Here is a 19,970-nt window from a genome sequence, read left to right on the forward strand (position 1 = left end):
CAATAGGAGTTGCATTTGATCCAGTTGGAATATCACATCCATCAGCAGACCCTGTACACAACACTGATACCTCAAAGCGTAACAAAAAACGTGATACACAAAAAACACAAGTGCTTACAGGACTGGGGTGGGTCACCTCATCATCACCAACACTGATATATCAACATCCAAAAGTGCAGTTTTAACACTGATGTGGTCTGCCCAAAACTAAATACTTTGTGGTTTGAAGGACTGTCTTTGCTTTGGGTTGTCTAGGGGTTTTGTTACCTCTAAGGCATACGTTTTAAAAAAAAATATTTTGAGCATTTAAACACATGGGAGGAATTGCCAATCCTCCTGATGTCAAAGGCAGACTATAAAAAAGGATATATGTGTGAGAGGCACAAAGTGTCCCCACTACCTCCGGCAGAGGGAGGTTTAGGGATGGTACAGAGCAGCAGGGGAGGGCAGGAGCCCATCGGAGGTCCTAGCCAAGGCGTGCAGGTGAGGAGCTGGGCTGGTGACAAGTTTCTCCCTTGCTTTCAGCCTCACTGACTAACAGGGCATGACACTGACACAAGCAGAGATGATGGACCTGTTTCAGTGATGTACGAAGATCGAGAGAGAGATCCACCAGTCCTAAATGTACATGCTTGCACCTGCTCTTTTACTCTCAGCACTGAATCTGAGACATGTGATGACTCTTTTGTAGATAGGGAGAATGGTCAATATGATTTGCTCGAGCTTCAGTAGGTTTCCATAAGAGAGCATTCAGATAAATGGAGACAATAGCTCAAAAATTGTTTTTTTCTACTGGTTTTATTTTTGAACTTCTGAAGCATAATGTAAATCCACTAAAGTCTTATTTTTCTGCATGAAGAGTTGTGCTTTGGAGATTCTGAAGATGATTAGATGTAATAGTAATGAATTCTGAGCACGGAAATGATGATGTCTACTGCCAGCAAAAATCATGCAAATTTGTAAATGTTTACAAATTCACAAGCTAGACATATGCACCACTGAGACCAATATTGTAGTGCTATATTTAGCTTGCTCCTATTCCCCTCTCAAGATACATATACAATAATAACTTCAAGTGAACAATTTTATTTAGATTAATCCATTTTACTTACACTGCAACAGAAAGGATAAGAATTTGAATAGAAATCTAGGAGGTGAAAGGCCAAGTGTGAGGAAAAAAAGGTGAAAGATCTCAATAAACGTAACTTGATTATTTTTTCCCCTAGTAAAACATATTACAAATGACAGTCCACTGCCCTCTATTGCCAGCAGTAGTGATTACTTCGCTTACTTGGCATGTCTAATACATCTCAGAGAAGCTCTTGTTATTCTACAAGAGTCTACAAAATGAAGAATGCAAAGACAAATAATTTTAACATAATAAAAACGCATGTATTTTAGTTTCCCTAATTTTACTAATTCACTCAGAAATTTCAGATTAACAGCCTGTGATACTGCATCATCTTAGATACGTTTAAAATGTAGTTGTGCTCACTCAGACATTTCTAATGGTGAAAGCGTTTTGTCATGCTCATTGTTTCACATCATATGCTTGCACATGTGTTAGGAGCCATTTTTGTGAAAAACATTTTAACCCCTCAAATTTGATTTGGAGAAGTAACATAACGTTTGCACATGGAAACAAAAGATATTGAGAATATCTTCACAGACTTCAGTGGCCCTACTGCAGTAGTGAGAGCCCTAATTCTCTCTGACTAATGGGGATTTCCTCCAAGGGTTGCTGCACTCACAGGCAGGATGTCTGTGGCACCACTGCCACCTTAGCTAGGGAATGGGATCAGGCTTGGAGATGGGTGTAGTTCTGGTGGAGAAAGAGCCCATTTTCCCCGTGGAAAAGCTGCTCCTGAACTGTAGCTTGTTTTGAATTTATGTCCACCAAGGCAAAGCAGAGGAAACATGTCAGCGCTTGTACAGTCATGGGAGCAGACAGAAGCCAGCCTCACTCAGAAGCAAAAGGTCTTTTGAGACACACAGCCAGCAGCCTCAGTTCCACCAAAAGATTTGCAGATAATGAGGTGGAGAGAGAAGTTTCACTTATCATCAAAGTGAAAATTAATCTGCTCTCCAAGAGCTGTGTTGTTAAACTGAAATCATTTAGACATTTTTTGGGGAAAAAAAAGCCCACAACAGGCAAAGTTGTAAAGTCTCCTAGTAATGGGAGAATGTTTTGGAGGAGAAATATTAGAAAATCCCTTCTCTTCATGAAAACAATAAAAAAAAAATCTTCACTGTCTGAACATTAATTTTAAAAAACCCCTAAAATGTAATCACAACCAATATAGAGACAGTTCGATTAGCTTTTTGTTAATGTTGAACACGTCCCTTTGTGACTTTGAAGCAGAACCAAAAACAATTTTTCTCCTTTCTAGGTTTTCAGTGAAAGGGTTCTTTTCTGTACTGACAATTTGCAAAGCATCTCCAGCTGTGTGATAGCCACAGTGGGTCATGAGGCTCAGGCTTCTGATGTTACCAAGAACGGGAAAAATAGAGAAGCCCTCCCTCTTAAACACGACTTTGGTTTTGACATGCTGCATTGTGACACCACACAGCTTCTGGTGTTCCTTGTTCTTACAGTAGTGACGGCATAAAATCTCTATCTCCAGCACTCAGGCCTCTACACTGGGCAAAATTAAATACTTATAAATAATAACTGGATTATATAGGGAGATACTTCAAGAGTAAGCTGAAAAATTGCTTTGTAAACAAAATATAAAAAGTCATCAAGTTACTAAAACTCAAAGCTCACATATAGTGTTGATGCTATGCAAAATTCAATGCATGAGGATATTTGTGTCTTTAAACTGTGCCTGTTTCAGTTCTTAGTAACGTTCTGTTCATGATAACTTTCTTGGCCATACAAAAAAAAACTCTATAAAATATATATTAATAGATAGTACAGGTTCCAAAATGAAATTCTAAGTAAAATAAGTAGCAATATTGCCACTGATATTACCTTAAAAATTACAGTGAAAATACCTTTTAAGTTATTTTTCATTCCAAAGGAAATTTAATTGAAACATAATAAATATTCACACAGCTAGAATCCCATTTTACTGCATCATAAGAAAAACACAGAATATAGAGCAATAATAGCTTATTTTATATATATTTATATATATATATATCTCAATGCAAATAATTCTGAGCATGTGTATTGCCTGATACTTCCTTATGTATTCTGGAGATATCCAAAAAATAAAAATCTCTTAAGCCTTAGCAATGCAAATGTGTTTTCTACACCAGGTTTAAACATCATTTGGCTTCAAAAGCTTTTAATTTAATGATACAGAATGGACATGATGGGCCTTTGATGTGTTCTTGCAAGATGTATTATAGAAAGGTTACTGGCACAAGAAAGCCTAGTATTTTAAAACAGGATGTGTCCCAAGGGTAGTGTTGATCACACAGAGCTGCAACTCAAAGTTAAGAACTATTAATCTTCAATGAGAGTTCTGGTTATTTGCCACACTGTAGCAGAAAAAAGTCATTTGGCTCCCACATTAGGAAGCTGTTCTTTCTCACTTTTACTGTAGTACTTAGGCTGGCAATCAAACAGAACGCTTAGGTATCTAGGATGGACAAATATCAATCATGGTATCTAACCAACAACAAATAACACCTACAAATATTTTTTTTACAGATTTATCACAAATTATACCATTTTAAATCTATCAGGTTTTCTGAGAGTTTTCTTTCAGAAGAAAAAATAAATTCTGAGGCTGCTCACAAGGTATTATCCATGTCTAATCAATGAACTCAGCTATCATCTACCATACTCACTTTTAACACGTGAACTTTAAAGAACTCATAGGAGTTTTAGCACAGACACAATTTCAAAATTTTACTAACAGTCCATCTTTTTCTTTGCCCTGGAATTAATCTTCTTATATGTGATATGTGATCCTCCTTTATATTTATCTCCAAATTAGGTGCTCCTTAGATGAACAGAGCACGGATTTCTTTCTGGTGAAATTCAGCAGAACTCTAATGATCTAGTAGCAACATGGAGCTCAGCAAACTTTTATTTATTGTGTTTCTCCAGCAGGCTTTTGTGCAGGCACTAAATTCTCTGTAAGTGGCTAAAGCATCACAGCTATCCAAATGAACTTCTCTGAACTTGTCTACAGCAATATTTAAGTTCTGTCCTGCAAAGCCAGTGCTGATGTACTCTCTGGAACTGAATTCTGAAACAGAAATCCTACAACACCAGCACACCCTACTGATAGTTTTTATTACCTGAAACAACTAGGGATCCTTTCTGGTCTCATAGAAAGGCATAGGCAACTACTGCTCTGATTTTAGAAAAAACAACATACCAGCAGACATCAGTGAAGCTTGAGCACACTGATCAGAACCTCAAAGTATAGGATTTAATTCTAATTTTCCTACCAGTCACCCACTCATCTAAGCAGCTGTCTTCATTTGACATTTAGGTTAGCTGTCAGGAAAGCAGTCTGGAGAGAGCTAATATTGAACATTTTAATCTGTGTTTTTCTGATTTGTTGCCAGCCTCCATCCCTCCCTTCAGCTCCTCTTCTTGGTTATTAACTGTTGTCCAGAAATATGGCTAAAGACACAGATTATTCACAGGGGTAAACACATTTCCATAGAAGCAGAATCTTAAACAGTGTTGCCAAATGAGACTATTTTTGTCTTCTCCACAGAATTTCACCCAGTTACTCCCATCCCAGAGTCTTCACACTGAAATCACCTTTTCATGAGTCGCTTTTAAAAATTATTTTAATTTGAAGTCATTGTGAGTGATAGCATGGAAAACTGAGCGAGTGTGTCAGCAAATGCAGCACTGCAAATTTCTCTATTGAATGCCAGACTTATTGCAGTGCTCTCTCTCTGGACCTCAACTATCTGACACGCTTCCTCAAAAGACCAGTAAACAGTTCATGTGTGTCAGCCATTCCTGTTGTCTGATATGCAGAAGGCACTTAACCTACAATCACAAGAGACCACTAAAGAGTCTTGAATAATTTCAGGTTGCCCATGGTCTCAAGAAGGTGAAAAGAACTGAGATCATCACCACACATCCCATAATATGTCATACACAAACCCTGAATAATTAAATGATTTTAACTGCTGTGTAGTTTGACTAAAGTTGTAAGCAATGCTCTCTTGTGTGTTCCCTTTATCCCTGCATAGACCACTCCACTGAACAATTTAGGTACTTTTCAAAACAATTTAATTAGTAAAGGTGTATTTAATTTTGCTGACTGCTGTTCTACTAGCCACACATATTCTAAATGAAGCTGTCAACCTTACTTTCTTTGGCACAGGTTGCATCATGACAGTGTTTCTTCACATGATCACACAAGAATGGAATCTAATTCCACAGTCACCACACATATAACTACCTCCTAATATTTCCATCTGCCCATAAAAAGGTGCCATTTTTCACAGCTTAAATTCTCCACTTAAAGGAGAACTACCAAATGATCTTGGTAAAAGCTAAGTAATGTAATATTTGGTATCCTTTAATCTATTTTCATATTCTGATTCATCAAAACAAAAGGGAAGAAAATCCAAGCATGAGGTAAAGAAACCATAAAAAATTACCCACTTTTTTTCCTCCCCAAATTTAACATCTTTTATATTCTGACACTTGTTCCTATGCAGTTGGAGATTAATAATTACAGTGTTTACATGAAAAAGTCTACTGTCATCTATAGTGTCTTTGACTATGTGGTGGAATTATCTTTTTTTCTTTTTTTGCAGAAATGTGGGCAATATACATAAACCTCTGAATTTGCAAGTGATCTTATGAACATCTGTTATTTGATATCACAGACTAAAGCATTGTTTGCAAGTGATCTTATGAACATTTGTTATTTGATATCACAGACTAAAACACTGAAAGCTCCTTCACAAATTAACATTCTTTCATGAAACCCACTTATAGGTTAAGCTTTGACCTCCAGTTAGCCATAAGGGTATACCCTGAAATTCAAGCTGCCAAAACTTCCAGTTATTAGAACGTGTCCTTCTCTGTAGTAGTAACAGGTACTTCTACTGCTGACATTAAAATTGTCAGTAATTTGAGACACTCTCTCTATAATGAGGGAACAAAAAAAATGTCCATATTTCTTTTGTCATAGGAATTTACCCTTTCCTTTTTAGGGCTGGGTGTTGCTTTTTGATTTTTTACTTTTTTTTTTTTTTTTTTTTTTTTTTGTGATGGAATTTTCATGTTTTCCTTATAGAATTAATTAGCATATACAAGCTCTTTCCTATATGCAAGTAAAGAGTATTTCCATCTTCAGTAGCACTTTCTGTTTTGAAGCCTATTATTCAATGAATGAGTCAAAATGTTCAACCAGTGAGGCAACACAAAATCGTTTACAATGGGGTACAGGCACTGTTAAGGTGATTTTTGTGTCTGTTTCAAAGTTGCAGCAGAGAGCTGATAAACTTGCAGGACTGTGACAGATTTGCATTCTCTCAAATCACACAGTTCAGGTTTCAGTTATACCAATTTTTAAAAGTTGGTATCTGAGCAAAAGCTGTCATACCCAGGACTAGACATATCTCTGTGAGAGCTCTAATTACAGTTCTATTATTAAAAACTAGGTTATAATACTTTCCTTTAATATCATTACATACAGCCTGCAGAACTTCGTTATTTTATAAATAAACTTCATCCGAGGACAAAGAAAAGTTCTTTCTGAATTAAATGATGTTAAATTATTATGTTCCACATTTTAAAAATTGCTTTAAGTTTCAACATATTGCTTACCATTTAGACGGTAAACCAAGAAGGTATCACTAAAGAAAGTCACACCCTATGTCTATGATTACAACGGGGAAAAGAGAGGTCTCTTGGATTACCTTCTCCCATTTCTCTTATACTTTGAATTTACTGTTCTATCTCACAAACATTAAAGCCAACTTTTGGCCTTTCCTACTGGAACTTTGATGATTTTCTTATAGATGTGTCACATACTTTAATTTTCAAGGCCCAGACTTCTGCATAATCCATTTTCTGGCTAGTAAAAAAAGTAAGAATTAGAGAGAAACCTGGGCTTTTGAGCATCTGTAAGAGGGACCTGCAAAATGTATTTTCCCCACTTTTTCCATTTAAAGCGCCTACTCAACTCACCAAAAAAAGTCTGAAGTGAGACACAGCCTCACCTATAGCAACTGAAATATTCCTGATATTTCTGCTATCTTTTCCTAGATACCCTTCACAGACTTCTTGGTAGCACTCCAGAGGTTTTAGGTTCTACACATCACAGACAGAAAACTGTCAAGATTGTGTGGCTGAAACTTTGTTATGGATTTCATGTTAGGGACTTGACTCCACAGCTAAGAGGTAGCACAGTTCACTGCTAAACTGGAGACATCGGAGTCTAAAGTAGGTACACATGATCCAACTGAAATGTAACTGTGGGCATGGCCAGAGAAAGGACAACTCTCTTCCCCCACAGGTAAAAATTACATGTGGGTCCTCAAGCTATGCTGGTGACACATAAATTAGAAAATTATTTTTCAATTCTTTACAACCTCTCCTATTTAAAAGCATTATTTGTATTTACATCACAGGTCATGTGAAACAACTTGCAAATCTCAGTGTTTTGAAAGCTTAGTTTATGAATAAATACACTGAGACACAGCTGCTCTAAACATTGAATTTTTAGGAAAGTAATGCAACTCTTTGGGGAGAAATGCATTATACACCCAACAAAAATGAAGATTTAGAATATTTAGAACTAAGCTTTTATTTTGACTGTATAAATATGGGGTTTTTTTAATATACAGAAGGTGGTGGATGGGTGAGAATTATCTAACATAATTTCATTTAATCCTAACTATTTTACAGCTAATTAGTGACCTAGATTTCACTATTCACAAATAAGAGAAATGAATGATGTAATATATTTCTCTGTCTTAATTCCAACCCTGTAGGCTAATCTGCTCAAACCAGCACCTCTAGAACTACACAGGATTGAATAAAAACCAATTCTACAATCAAAGTAATTCATTTAGCACTTTTACAAAGCTGACAATGATGAGAAATCACTAACAAGGAGTAGCCTGTTAACTGAAATCAATTCCACAGCTAGAAACAGAGATGGATTTGAACCACCTCAAACAAATCAGGAGAAGAAGAGGGACATACTGTAGGTTTCACAAGGAGATCCACTTTCATGTTTTGAAGACCACATCTCTGAGCTGTTAGAAGAGGGAGAAAGACTGTCCTGGGACAGCAAGACCTCCTGTATATCTGTCCTAAAATCCCCAGAAAGAAGTAATTTCTTCAAGATTTAAAGATCAAGAGTTTTTTGATAGCTGAAATCAGACCCCATCCAAAAAAACCCAGGTCATGCTTCAGGCAAATAAAAACTTAAATAATGTTTAGGAGGTTTTTCTCAGAGCCCAAATGAAGGAGAGGGAGGCTAGTACTTTTACAAATATATGTCTACAAATGCATTTTCACATGCAACTAAAAATACTGTTATAAAACTCAAGTAAAAAGTAGCTAAAACACCATTAAAGTAGAACTGGAATTGGAGGAAAGGCCTTTAGATCATTCAGATTAACAATTCAAACCTAACATTAAAAGCATCTGTTGATAGGTATTTCCTAAACCCTTCATAATTCTTGTTATTCTTCTGCAGACTTGGTCCGAGTTTCCTCAGTAACTGCAAGCTTTGCTATTCCATAAAACAATAATTTCTGAGAAAATAATGCTTTAGGAGCATTGCATTTTATTTAGATATAGATGCAAAACAGTTACTCTTAATTTTCCACAACGATTTCTGTGACCATAAAAAGGCCTAACTGGTAATACATTTTAAATTAGGCTGTATCAAATGATTGTTGCTGGGGCTACTTATTCATACATGGAAAAGCAAGATTACAAATTACTCAAGCTAAAATCTCACTATTGCCACGAAAAAGAAAATAATTACATATTTCACTTTCTATGAAGCACTTCCATTATCAGAGCCATATAAAAGTTGCCCTTCTTTTTTTTTTTTTTTTTCTGCAATAGTACCATGCTGTGGATTCATTCTGTTTGTGATTCCAGACAGTTCCCAGAGCTTTCCCTGGGCTTATTATTGCCAGCCCAGCTATCCCCCCTCTTCTGTATGCATATGTTTTACTGCTGTCCTAAACATAATATTTCACAGTTGTCTTGTAATTCATCATTTGTTCAAGACTGTATTTCATCCTCATCCAGTCCTCCGAATTGCTGGACATCTCTGCTGTAAAGATGCCGAGCATAAATGGGTGCTGTATAAATCACTTGAATCAGTATAAGAAAATGCTCTAGACCATGGAAAAGCCCTGTGGGACTCCATGATGGACTAAACCACTGCTGAGCATGTTTTTCAACACTATGGTGGTTGTATCCAGATTATCTTACTCCCCTTTTTTAATGAGTAAAATCAGATGGGACACAATCAAAAGCCAGACTAAACAGAAGATACATCACAGCTACTATTTCATTACTGTCTACTGCCTAGTAAAATGACAAATGGTGGGATTGATTTGTTTTATTACTGGCAAATACACTTGAGTAATTATCCTCCAGGAATTAAAGAAAAAAGTTTCAGCAAATTAATAGTTCAAGCAGAACTTTTTCTGAGTATTAAAAATAAAATCTTTATGTACTGCCAGAAGGGCATGCTTTAAATAAATTAGTTATTTGGTCTTTTTTTTCCACTCCATTTATGATCTACCATTCTCAAAAATAACTATTTCAAAACATGTTATAATTGACTTTCACAATTTGTTAACTGGATCACACCTCTTCTCTCTGATCTTGCTCTTCTCCAATTCATCCAGTTTTATTAAGGATGCAATTGCAATTAGAAACAAGAAAAGACAAGTCTAATAGAGGAAACTCCTTCATATATTAGAAGCATAACAAAGGAATCCACCAAAGAGTAATACAGATGCATCACTAGTTGAGAACAGGCAAAGTAGGGTGAGACAGAGAACATTTTGAGAGAAGGACGGCTTCTTACATTTCAATCACTGCTGAAATCAAAGTAATAAAGCTTGAACATTTTTTTCTAATAAATCAGTCAACTGCATTCAGCAATATCTGAGACTTACAACTGTTATCTTGAAAACTAAGCCTCAAAACTAAGTGTAGGAATATCAGGTTTCTTTAGGGTTGTTTTTTTTAAATATACAAAAGATATTTTGGTCAATAAATAAATAAATTACCTTAGCAAACTGTGCATTTATCCATTTTGTGAAAGTTTTCTTTTGAACATCTTCCCGTTCATCTGCCAGAGGAAAAAAAAAAAGCACTTCATTAGAATTATTCAACAAAATAATGCAATATTATTGATTAATGTTTCAGTCTTGGTTTATTCTAAAGCTTTTAATAATACTTCAAACACAGCCAGGAAATCTGTTTGGATGTATTCTGTCTTTGACAATTACATCAACACATTTTGACGGTCTACAGGTCCCCTTCATAGTCATGGTCTATATCCCTAGTTCAACTGACCTATCCTGTGGTTTCTTTTCTTCTGGAAGAGAACATGTTGAAGTAGGATCTGAAACATCCCCTTCTAATTTTTAATTTCATATAGGTATAAAAATACCCAAACATGTCATCAGATGGTTTTGGCATCAGGAAACTCTTCTACAGCATTTCTAGAAAAGTACTTGAAATAACATTATATCCACCTCCTCAAATTCCTTGAGGAAGTAAAATCTTCTGGACCCCAATAATAGTTCTCCACTGGCAGCTCCTGATGTACCTTATGCCTTTTCTAACTTGCAACTATTTACCTGTCACAAATTGTTACATATTTTTCCTCCAGTGGAAAAAGAAAAAAAACCCCACACACATATTTGTTCAGCCATACATGAAATTCTTTTTCTATTCTTTAGCATGAAATCTTTATAGAGGGAGATGATTTATCTTAGGCCTTGATTCCTGTATCTAAGTTATAAGTAGTCTTGATGCTGAATGGAACTGGACAAACAAAAGTACAATTCTGATGTATTTTATATAGGTTGAAAGAGAAAAAAAATATTTCAAACTAGAACTTTGTAAGCATTTGCTCAAAAAGATCTATTAGGCATCATCCCTGAAATATAAAAGACAGACTTTTCTTGGCAAAACAAAATCAACCCCAACTAGAACTGAAGGGCATATGTGAAAAAGGGTGCAGAATGCTTACAGTAAAATAAAGTTCACTCAATGCAGCCTTTTGGTTTGCAGTAAAATTCTCTACACTTCTTAAATAAAAAGGGATATTAAATTCCCTTCTGAAATGTTCAGCAATTAATAATGTTAATGGACTCAGCCAAATTTGAAAGGCAGGTATAGATGAGCTAGAAGAGGAATGCATGGCATTAATAATGTACTTTGCTTTCCCTCCCTCCACCTGTCCAAGGAGCCAAGACTAGGCAAATCTTTTTGACACAAATATATCTCTTGTTCTTAAAACCTCAGCTCAGTAACGTTAAAAATACCTTTCTCAACAGAATGTTTTCCAGTTTCAAAGATACAAGATACTTATGAAAAAATACTAGAGTTTGCAAAGTTACTATTTCATTACAAAGAACTACTGCATACAAGAAGGAGCTTATTCTAATTGTGTTCAGATGATCTTGAGCAAAAAAAGAATGACAACACAATAGTACAACTGGAAACTTGCCATAGAAGTAATGCATTATATACACTCTGCCACTAATATATATATATTTGCTACAGTAAACTTCCTAGACTTCTACTGCTATCTATCCCAAATAACGCTGTCAGCTTCATCCTTTGGCTGAAAGTAATACTTGAATAGTTAAGAGACTCATCTAAAAGCAACAGCATGTGAAGAAGTTGCATGCTTTTGGTTATACATGATGCTAAAAATATTCTTTTTTCCCCACAAGCAACACTTCCCTCTGTATTGACCATAAGTTGTTTATTATATGAATTGTTTCATTCCAGCCACATGCAGTACACAGAAGATGAGAGAAGAAAGATACATTTTCTTGGTGGAAGATAAATATTCAATCTGATGTTTTATTACAAACTTCTTCAGCAACTTCATATAAAATATTACACATAAATAGCTGCTTATGTTTAATCATCTCTGCTAAAACTGCCAAATGCAAATGGATTCAAAGAATAATTTGGCATTTAGCAAGGAAAAGTAAAAAGAGGCGAAACCACCTTTTTCAAACTGCACAAACAATATTATGTGATATTTATCAGGGACAAGGAAACAGACAAAAAGACGTCTTCAAACTGTTCAAAGTTCTGCTTTTCCAGCCGCGGCAGCTGTAATAGCATATGTAGTAACAGAGTGGGTTGTTTGGTTTTGCTTGGTTGGGTTTTTTTCACAAAGATTGTGTGAAAAGTTGCGAGTGATTCAACTGCTAGTCACCAGTTAATTCATGTCCACTGTGCTAATAAAAATCAGGGTCTCCTGAGAAAAATGAGAGTCAATCCCATAATTTAAATGTTTGAAAGTTGTTCAAAGTTCAGGCAATGCTCTGCTACAAATCTATTCCACTGCTGTTATCTTCATATAGAAATCATTGCAAGCACTTTCATCTCTAGGTACTTGCTCTGACAAGTTTATACCACAACAATTTGTTAGTGACAGCCTCCTAACCTAAAAAAGAATCAATCTTTTGGTTATGCAAGGCATGATTTCCCCACTGTAAACATGATCTTTTCAAAAGAGATGTTCTCTTAGCCCAGATTTATGGATTGAATGCTAGATGTGGAAGCTGAATGACATTTATCTAGGTGCTGCAGAAACGTGCCAAGAACACTCCTGTGCCACTTTCATAATGCTGTGTTTATAAGAGATCCTTCAGCAGTGAGCCAGTGAATGTCCTTGCAGGTGCTTTTACTGTGAGACAAGAATAATCAAATGGCCAGGCAGGTAATTCCTTCACTAGTTCAAGAGTAATATGGTATGTTTATTTCCTTTCTTTCAAGCAGAAAGAACTGCAGAATAGTGTACTGTTTCTCCTCAGGTTAGATTTAAACATGAAACACTACATGGATCCTGAATCCCTTTATCGCAGTAACAATGGGATCGCTTCCCACAGCAAAAATGCTTTCCTCAAATTGATGAACATTGAGTGGAATAGGTTTAACCTCATTTTCTGTAGGTTATCAACACAGACTCTGAGGTCTGCAAAAAGCCTTCCAGAAAACAGAGATACTGAGCAGTAAGATTTCCCTGATTTTCATGCCCGACAGCCTCTAGTACCACTGAACAGATCTTGCTCTAACTACAAATGTGCTCTGATGATGAGCATCCAGCTTTGCAGCTGTGAATGCAAACCTCTCATATTAGTTAACTGCACATTTGACTTTTGAAGTATTATTCCAGGTTAGGCCTCATAATAAATTATGACCCAGAGAGAAAGTGCAGTATTAATGAAGCTAATCATCTGACAAAGGACAGTTCTGACACTTAATCAGGCAGCAAGGCTAATAGAGACAAGTGGCACACTGAAGGATGCTTGGGAACAATCATGATTCAACAGAGCAAAGATGCTATTATTAATGGCAAGTGGTCACCATACCACTTTCCTAGATACTTAATAGCTCATGTTTGCCACCTACCACTCCAATGCAAATTTCTATTTTCCCCAAGAAAAACTCCAAGATTTTGTCATCTCTTACTACACTTTTTACTACACTTATTTTTCCACAACACCCTATCTGCTCAAATACCACCAAACATATTAAATAAAAAATGGCAACAGGAAAAAAACATTTTAAATACCTGGTATACTCTAGATACTATTCTGAAAGCACAGAGCAGTGTTAACAAGTCACTAAAAAGTAACAATTTTAAACAATTTGAGCTGACAAATACCAAGAGATTGTAAAATGAACCAAGGTTCAGAAACATACACTACATATGTCACTACATCATTCCATTTATATCATAAAAGCCACTTCCCCACAGAAGACATGTAGAAGTGAGAAGGAGACTTGAACACTTTGGGGCATCCTTCCCTTTTTTCTAGAGGACCTTCAACCTCTCAACTCTTGACACACCTGAATAAATATTTCTTTCACTAACTCACAGAATGGCTGAAGCTGTAAGGACATCATCTGGTCCAACTGCCCCAGTCAAGCAGGGTCACCTTGAGCAGATTTTACAGGACCATGTGGAGTGTGTTTTTTTTATTGTCTCCAAGGATGGAGACTCCACAGAGTCTCTTCCTAGAGACTACCACATCAAGACTGCATGTTCTGCCTTCCACAGATCTGAGTAGTGTTTTCCAATGCAAGTGACTTAGAAAATTCTCCTCTAGGGGAAGTACAGCCCGATTTTTAAAAATAGAAGGCATTCAACAAAAGTGTACTGGTACCTGAGGAGTACGGGAAATGAGCCACATCCTCGGATTATAAAGTTCAACTTTAAACAAACAAACAAACAATCATTGTCATTTTCATGTCTATAAAGATGTGACATTTGTAGAGTGTTTGAATCACTCAGACACAGGCAGTGATGGGAGGCTCAGTTGTGTGATGGAAGATTTCATGCAACCTTCAGCAAGCAGTTTCATCCCAACTGTGGGAACATAAATAGGAAAGGAGACATCTTATTCTGTTACCCAGTGTTGCCCTGAGTTAAGTTAAATAATAATTGAATAGTTATGTTTTGTCTACCAGAAACTATAAGCAAGAAAGAAAGAAAAAAAAGGAAGGAAAAAAAGAAAAGAATTCCCATATACTGCCGAAAACTTCGAAAACTTTGAAACAATGGTGTTAAGGCAGGGGTCAATTGCCTCATTCATGGCAACTGCAGGTTTGCAGGTTCATTGGAACACTGCACTTTAGAGAATAAAACCATCAAAACTGCAATTTGATTTTCCAGCAGCCAAACAATGCAGATTGAGAAAAGGTCAGGATTTTCTTCAGTGAGTGGGAGTGAGTACCAGCAATGGTGGGAGCACTAGGAACAAAAGAGGCCACAGATAGTCACATTATTGATACTCTGGCTCCATCGACTCACTATTCTTAGAGGTTTTCAGTACACTGTAACAATACACTGTCAGTAACTACAACTGCTGAGAAATGTTCCCTTCCCATTCTTGCTTATCTGAAGGGAGAAGAAGAAATCAATGCAATACAATGACTGAATGATATTCGAGTGGACTAGCTTTGATTTTTAGTCATTGAGGTCATCCAAGACATTCACAAGCTGACAGGAAATACAATAGACTGCTTTGAGAGACAGCCAATGAATTTAAGTCTATTGCTCATGTAAGGAAATACAGAACATGCAATTCTTCATCCATCTTCTATAAATATACTGATGAGCAGTATGTTGACTTAATCTGAATATTGTTAAAACTCCCTGTTCCCTGTGCTACCCTCTTGAGACTTTACTGTGGAACCAGAGTCAAATCACCATAATCAGACCATCTCAGGCTTTTCAAAACACTGATGAACCTATTCAAATGCTCAGCAGAAATGGAACACTGAAAGCCCTCGTTAAAATAGATTTAAAGGGAAAAAAAAAAAAAAAAAGTACAACTAAACACCCTGAAAAATAGAATATCAAAATTTTCTGAGAAAGATTTGGTAAGCTTTAAGGCAAATTTAGGAAATGAACAGGTGTATTCCTAACCAAAAAGACTTTGCTCCCCGTTTCCTTCAAATACAGGAACTCAGAGGGAGGGATGCCCTTTACTGACCAGAGGACAAAAGAGAGGGTGTCTATAAGACTCAACCTACAAGACTTCTACTGATAGATTGGTGTAGCACATTGAACTATTGAACTACCTTGCCTAGACCGAATGTCAGGCTGAGAAAACATTTTATTTTTCTCATTTCATTATATTAGTTGGAATTGTTCTCTCATTATAAATGTTTTAGGGAAACCACTTCCTGACTTTTCCTATTTTTTTAATTCCTTAAGGCATTTTAAGTGTTTATGTAAGATCTCACTCTTCTGACCTAACTGACTAATTAGCTATTTAGAGAAAATACTGAGTGCTTTTGAGGACCAGTGTGGATGTTATGTGTAGAAAAGGAGCAGGAGCAGCACAAAGGACAGAGAACACAACAGACTGCCAGCCTGGAACAGAAGGAAAGATAAAAAAAGAAAACAAAACAAAATCCACAAAAACAACAATATAAAAAGGAAGAAAAAGAAAAAAGAGAAAAATGAGAAAGGGGTGCAGGGGAAGAGAGAAGAGGAATAAGCACCTTTACCCTGGCTTGGGGGGGAAAAAACATATGAAAAAGTAGGAGTGGGATGGGAAAAAGCAGAGACAAACACTTTCTTTCTGGAGAGAAAAAAAGGATATCTGGTAGCTAGAAGATCATATGCAGGGAAGCAGTGAATTTGAACAAAAGAACTACTGAAGCATGTGCAGCTTAGTCAAAAAGATTTGACTAGCATCCAAAAGTACCAGAATAATGCAAACGAGCTACATTTGATTCCTAAAACAATAATGGGCAGCTGTGAAATGTACACATAGATCTATGTTTGAACAAATTCATGTAATTTGTTCATGTTTGTTAAATACCCCCCCGCCCTTCTTCCCCTCCACCAGTTCTCAACCCTTTTCCCTAAATAAATTGTAGCATATGGAACTCCCAAGACAAAAGCATCACAATTCCAATGAAATTTAAAAAAGAAAGAAACAGAATGTCAGTTCACACTTCCAGAACATTTTAAGTATACACAACATGGGGTGTTCAGCTCCAGTTCATACCCTAGTAATTGTATTCCCAGCTGTTGACCTAGTCCTCCTCTGGTCCACCACACACACACTTTGGGAAGTGATTGTACTTCTCCATGTCTGTGGATTTGACCTAAGGATCTGTAACACAACGCTAAATGTCAGGACATCTGCCTCACTCAAGTGCTGGTGACCCACCCCTGCCTTAGGGTAAGGACTTGAAAGTGTTTTGAACCACACTCTACCAAAAATACCCATATCTAGTTATTAACAGCTTTGCAAACACAAGCATAACTGTTTTTGTTTACTGGGGTTTTTTATTATGCTTTAACCAGCAAGTACTTCGGATCCAGTAAGTTTTTCCCAAAGGAAAATCACTAGTAAAATGCAACCTAAAATATATCAGACTTCTCTGCACAAGATAAATAACATCTCAAGGAACTAACCTGTCTCTACCTGAGAGCTGGTACTTCAAAAGGAGTTCAGTTTATGCCTTATCTTTACATGGGAATATATAATTACTCATTTGGATATTCACCTGTGTATAAGCAGTGTCCCTTTTTTTTACCTATTTTTCAATGTCATATACATATATTGACAAATTAAAAGAATCTTTGATAACATATCAGTAGAAGCCCATGCTATTTTCGCATCATACCATTGTCATGACAGTATTTTCTGAATACTGTAGATCATATATTATATCTTTAAATGAGGTAATATATTTGTCTTCACTTAAACTCCCACACTAGCTAGAAGTGCTGTACCAACTGAAACCACTGCAGCTTTCTGCAACTTGCAGAATATTTTATGATTTAATTGTATTATCAACTTTTTGGCAGTCAGACATCAATGAAATCATGTTGCCAGTACATCCAAGTACCTTAAAAAATACCGACAATGATTTAACAGCTTTTTGGTTTTCTGGTTTGTTTTTTTGTTTTGTTTGTCGGTTTTTGTTTGGTTTGGGGTTTTTTTGAGGTTGCTTTCTTCATTTTGTTTTGGTTTGGTTTTTTGTTGTTGAAAGCAACAAAATTCATTTTCTGGATAAGTCTTCTTAGTGCTACACAATGTACTAAGTTGATGGGGAAAGATACTAATATTACCAAAATATGAAAGAGAAGTAGGAGTTGGTCAATACTAACTTCCTCTTGTCAAAGGAGTATATTTTGTATATTTTGGGAAAATACTTAATTTTCTTGATGGATTCATTTGAACTGGATTTTTTTGTTTTTTTGTTTTTTTGTTTATGGGTCAGGGAAGCACAAGTTACATTCTGCTAATACATCATGTGATGTTATATAAAAGCAACAGAAACACTTTTCGTCACATAGATTTAGTATTATTATTATTTTGATATATAAAATCTATTGCAACTCCACAGCCCAAACCTGCAATTTTTACCACAGCTGCTGAGACATACTTTGACCCTTTTGTCTTACAAAACCAACTAATGATTTGTAAGGTTGATCAGCAAAAATTAACAGAAATGTGCTTGGAGTAAGAAGGCAATATTTGCTGCTCAGCCCCCTTGATGGTTGTTGGGCTGACTTGGACTAAAGGGTAGAACCTGACTGACATTTTAGAAAAAACCCAACATACAACTTCTTTGAAAGAGTGACTAGACCTGGTAAACAGATCTAGTACATCTTGACTGTAGTAACTCTGGTTTCAGAGTTTCTTACTTTTAACCCATTTTTATCCCTTCCCAGAGGAAATGGGAATTGATACCTGATGACAGAGAGAATCAGTATTAGCCTTTTTTCTCCCCTCTGAGCACATGGGTATTTCCACACTCTATTCCTTGCACAGGAGGGACAGTGGCATTAGGACAGATGGACAGGCCCAGCTGTGGCCTGGCAGCAGCCATCCCTCCGTGAGCCTATTGAACAGCCAGCACCAGAAAATCCTCCTTGGCTAGATTCTAATAAAATTGGTTTGTGTGCACTGCACCCTCAGTGACAACCTGTAATAAGCATTGTTACTCCTCTGCACCAAGGATCTGAGAATTGCTGAAACTAACTCAAAGTGAAAGCAGGCACTCTCACCTCGGCTGCTGCTTAACCAGCCAGCTCGAAGAGAACCCAGGACTATAAACGTCCCTGTCACCACTGTGGGAAAAGTTACAGGCCAGAAAAGAGCAGCACTGGCAGGTCCTGTATTTCAGCAGTGTCACCAAAAAAAAAAACCTCCCCCAGAATAAGAACTTGTTCTGAAAAAAACTTTAAACAGCTCTAGACTTTATGGTTTTCACCAGGAGAGCTCCACGCACTGGGAGGAGGAAAACTGTGATAAAGGAGCTGTGGCAAACACTGAAGTTGCCTTGTCAGGACAGAGGAGGTGTAGGTTCTTGGGGTTTTTATTTGTGTTTTTGAAACCTTGGAAGAGAGGTCAGCATTTAGCTGATCAGCAGGCCATCTCAGAGTGAGCTGTGACAGAGGCACTGCATGGGAAGGGTTACTATAACAGAGATTAATTACTAGAAATAAAAATGTCAAGGTTATGTAACTAGATAAAATTACCCACAATTTTCATATTTATAACCTTTATGAAAAATAAACACTTATTTTTGTTTTGTTCAGAAAATAGAAGATAAATGTTTACTGTTAGACAGACTGTGTCCTTCCTTAGCTGGAGATTTTTAACATCTAGGTTTCTATTTCTGTTCCGACACGAGCAATAGAGGACAGGGGACTGAGGGCAGGAGACGAAGGACAGTTAACATTAATTCATGAACCAGCCAGAGAAGAACACATAAAAAACAGGAAATAGAGGCCCACAAACTTTCTGAATTATAGACTTTCAACTGATAACAGATGAAGCTGAAAGAAGCATCAGGATTTAAAATATGTAGAGTCTAAAACATGACATTAGTATCTAGTGTTTCACACAACCTTCTGATGTAAAAATGAAATTGCTGTTCTGTTTTCAGCAAATGCCACCTAGTGATGCATAGTTGCAAAGGTTTGAACTACTTTGATTTTTATGTATATTGTCCCAGATTCTCTGATTTGCTTCTATTAAAAAAAAAAAAAAAAAATAGGCAAGGGCTTTACATGGGCACAGACTCTCAAAATTCCTGTCACACACATGCAGAACACAGAGCAGGGTGGGCTTAGCCATACCTGAAACACCAACATTTGTTACAGTTTGTATTAAAATATTCATTGCAAACAACCATGCTAACTACATCATGGTAGCTAGCACTATTCTGTAATATTTCAAGTTCTTTTTTTGTTCCTCTGTCAAAAGCAATTAGAGAACAGGCTGTTCTAGTCTGCTTGACTGACTTCTGTCTACTT

General features: G+C 36.5%; 1 protein-coding gene across 10 annotated transcripts in view; it reads right to left on the reverse strand.

Moving 5' to 3' along the window:
• DMD (dystrophin) overlaps positions 1 to 19,970 on the reverse strand; it is a 1,179,964-nt gene that overhangs the window by 883,432 nt on the left and 276,562 nt on the right. For all 10 annotated transcript variants that reach the window (XM_032100882.1, XM_032100878.1, XM_032100881.1 and 7 more), the window contains one exon: positions 10,210 to 10,271. Coding sequence is in view for 2 of the 10 variants with exons in the window: in XM_032100878.1 (XP_031956769.1) it covers positions 10,210 to 10,271 (62 nt within the window). In the remaining 8 variants the exon portion in view is untranslated. Of the gene's footprint in view, positions 1 to 10,209; positions 10,272 to 19,970 lie in introns of those variants that run through there.

This window comes from Corvus moneduloides, chromosome 2 (genome assembly GCF_009650955.1).
Source record: "Corvus moneduloides isolate bCorMon1 chromosome 2, bCorMon1.pri, whole genome shotgun sequence".
In the NCBI taxonomy this organism is placed as follows: Eukaryota; Metazoa; Chordata; class Aves; order Passeriformes; family Corvidae; genus Corvus; species Corvus moneduloides.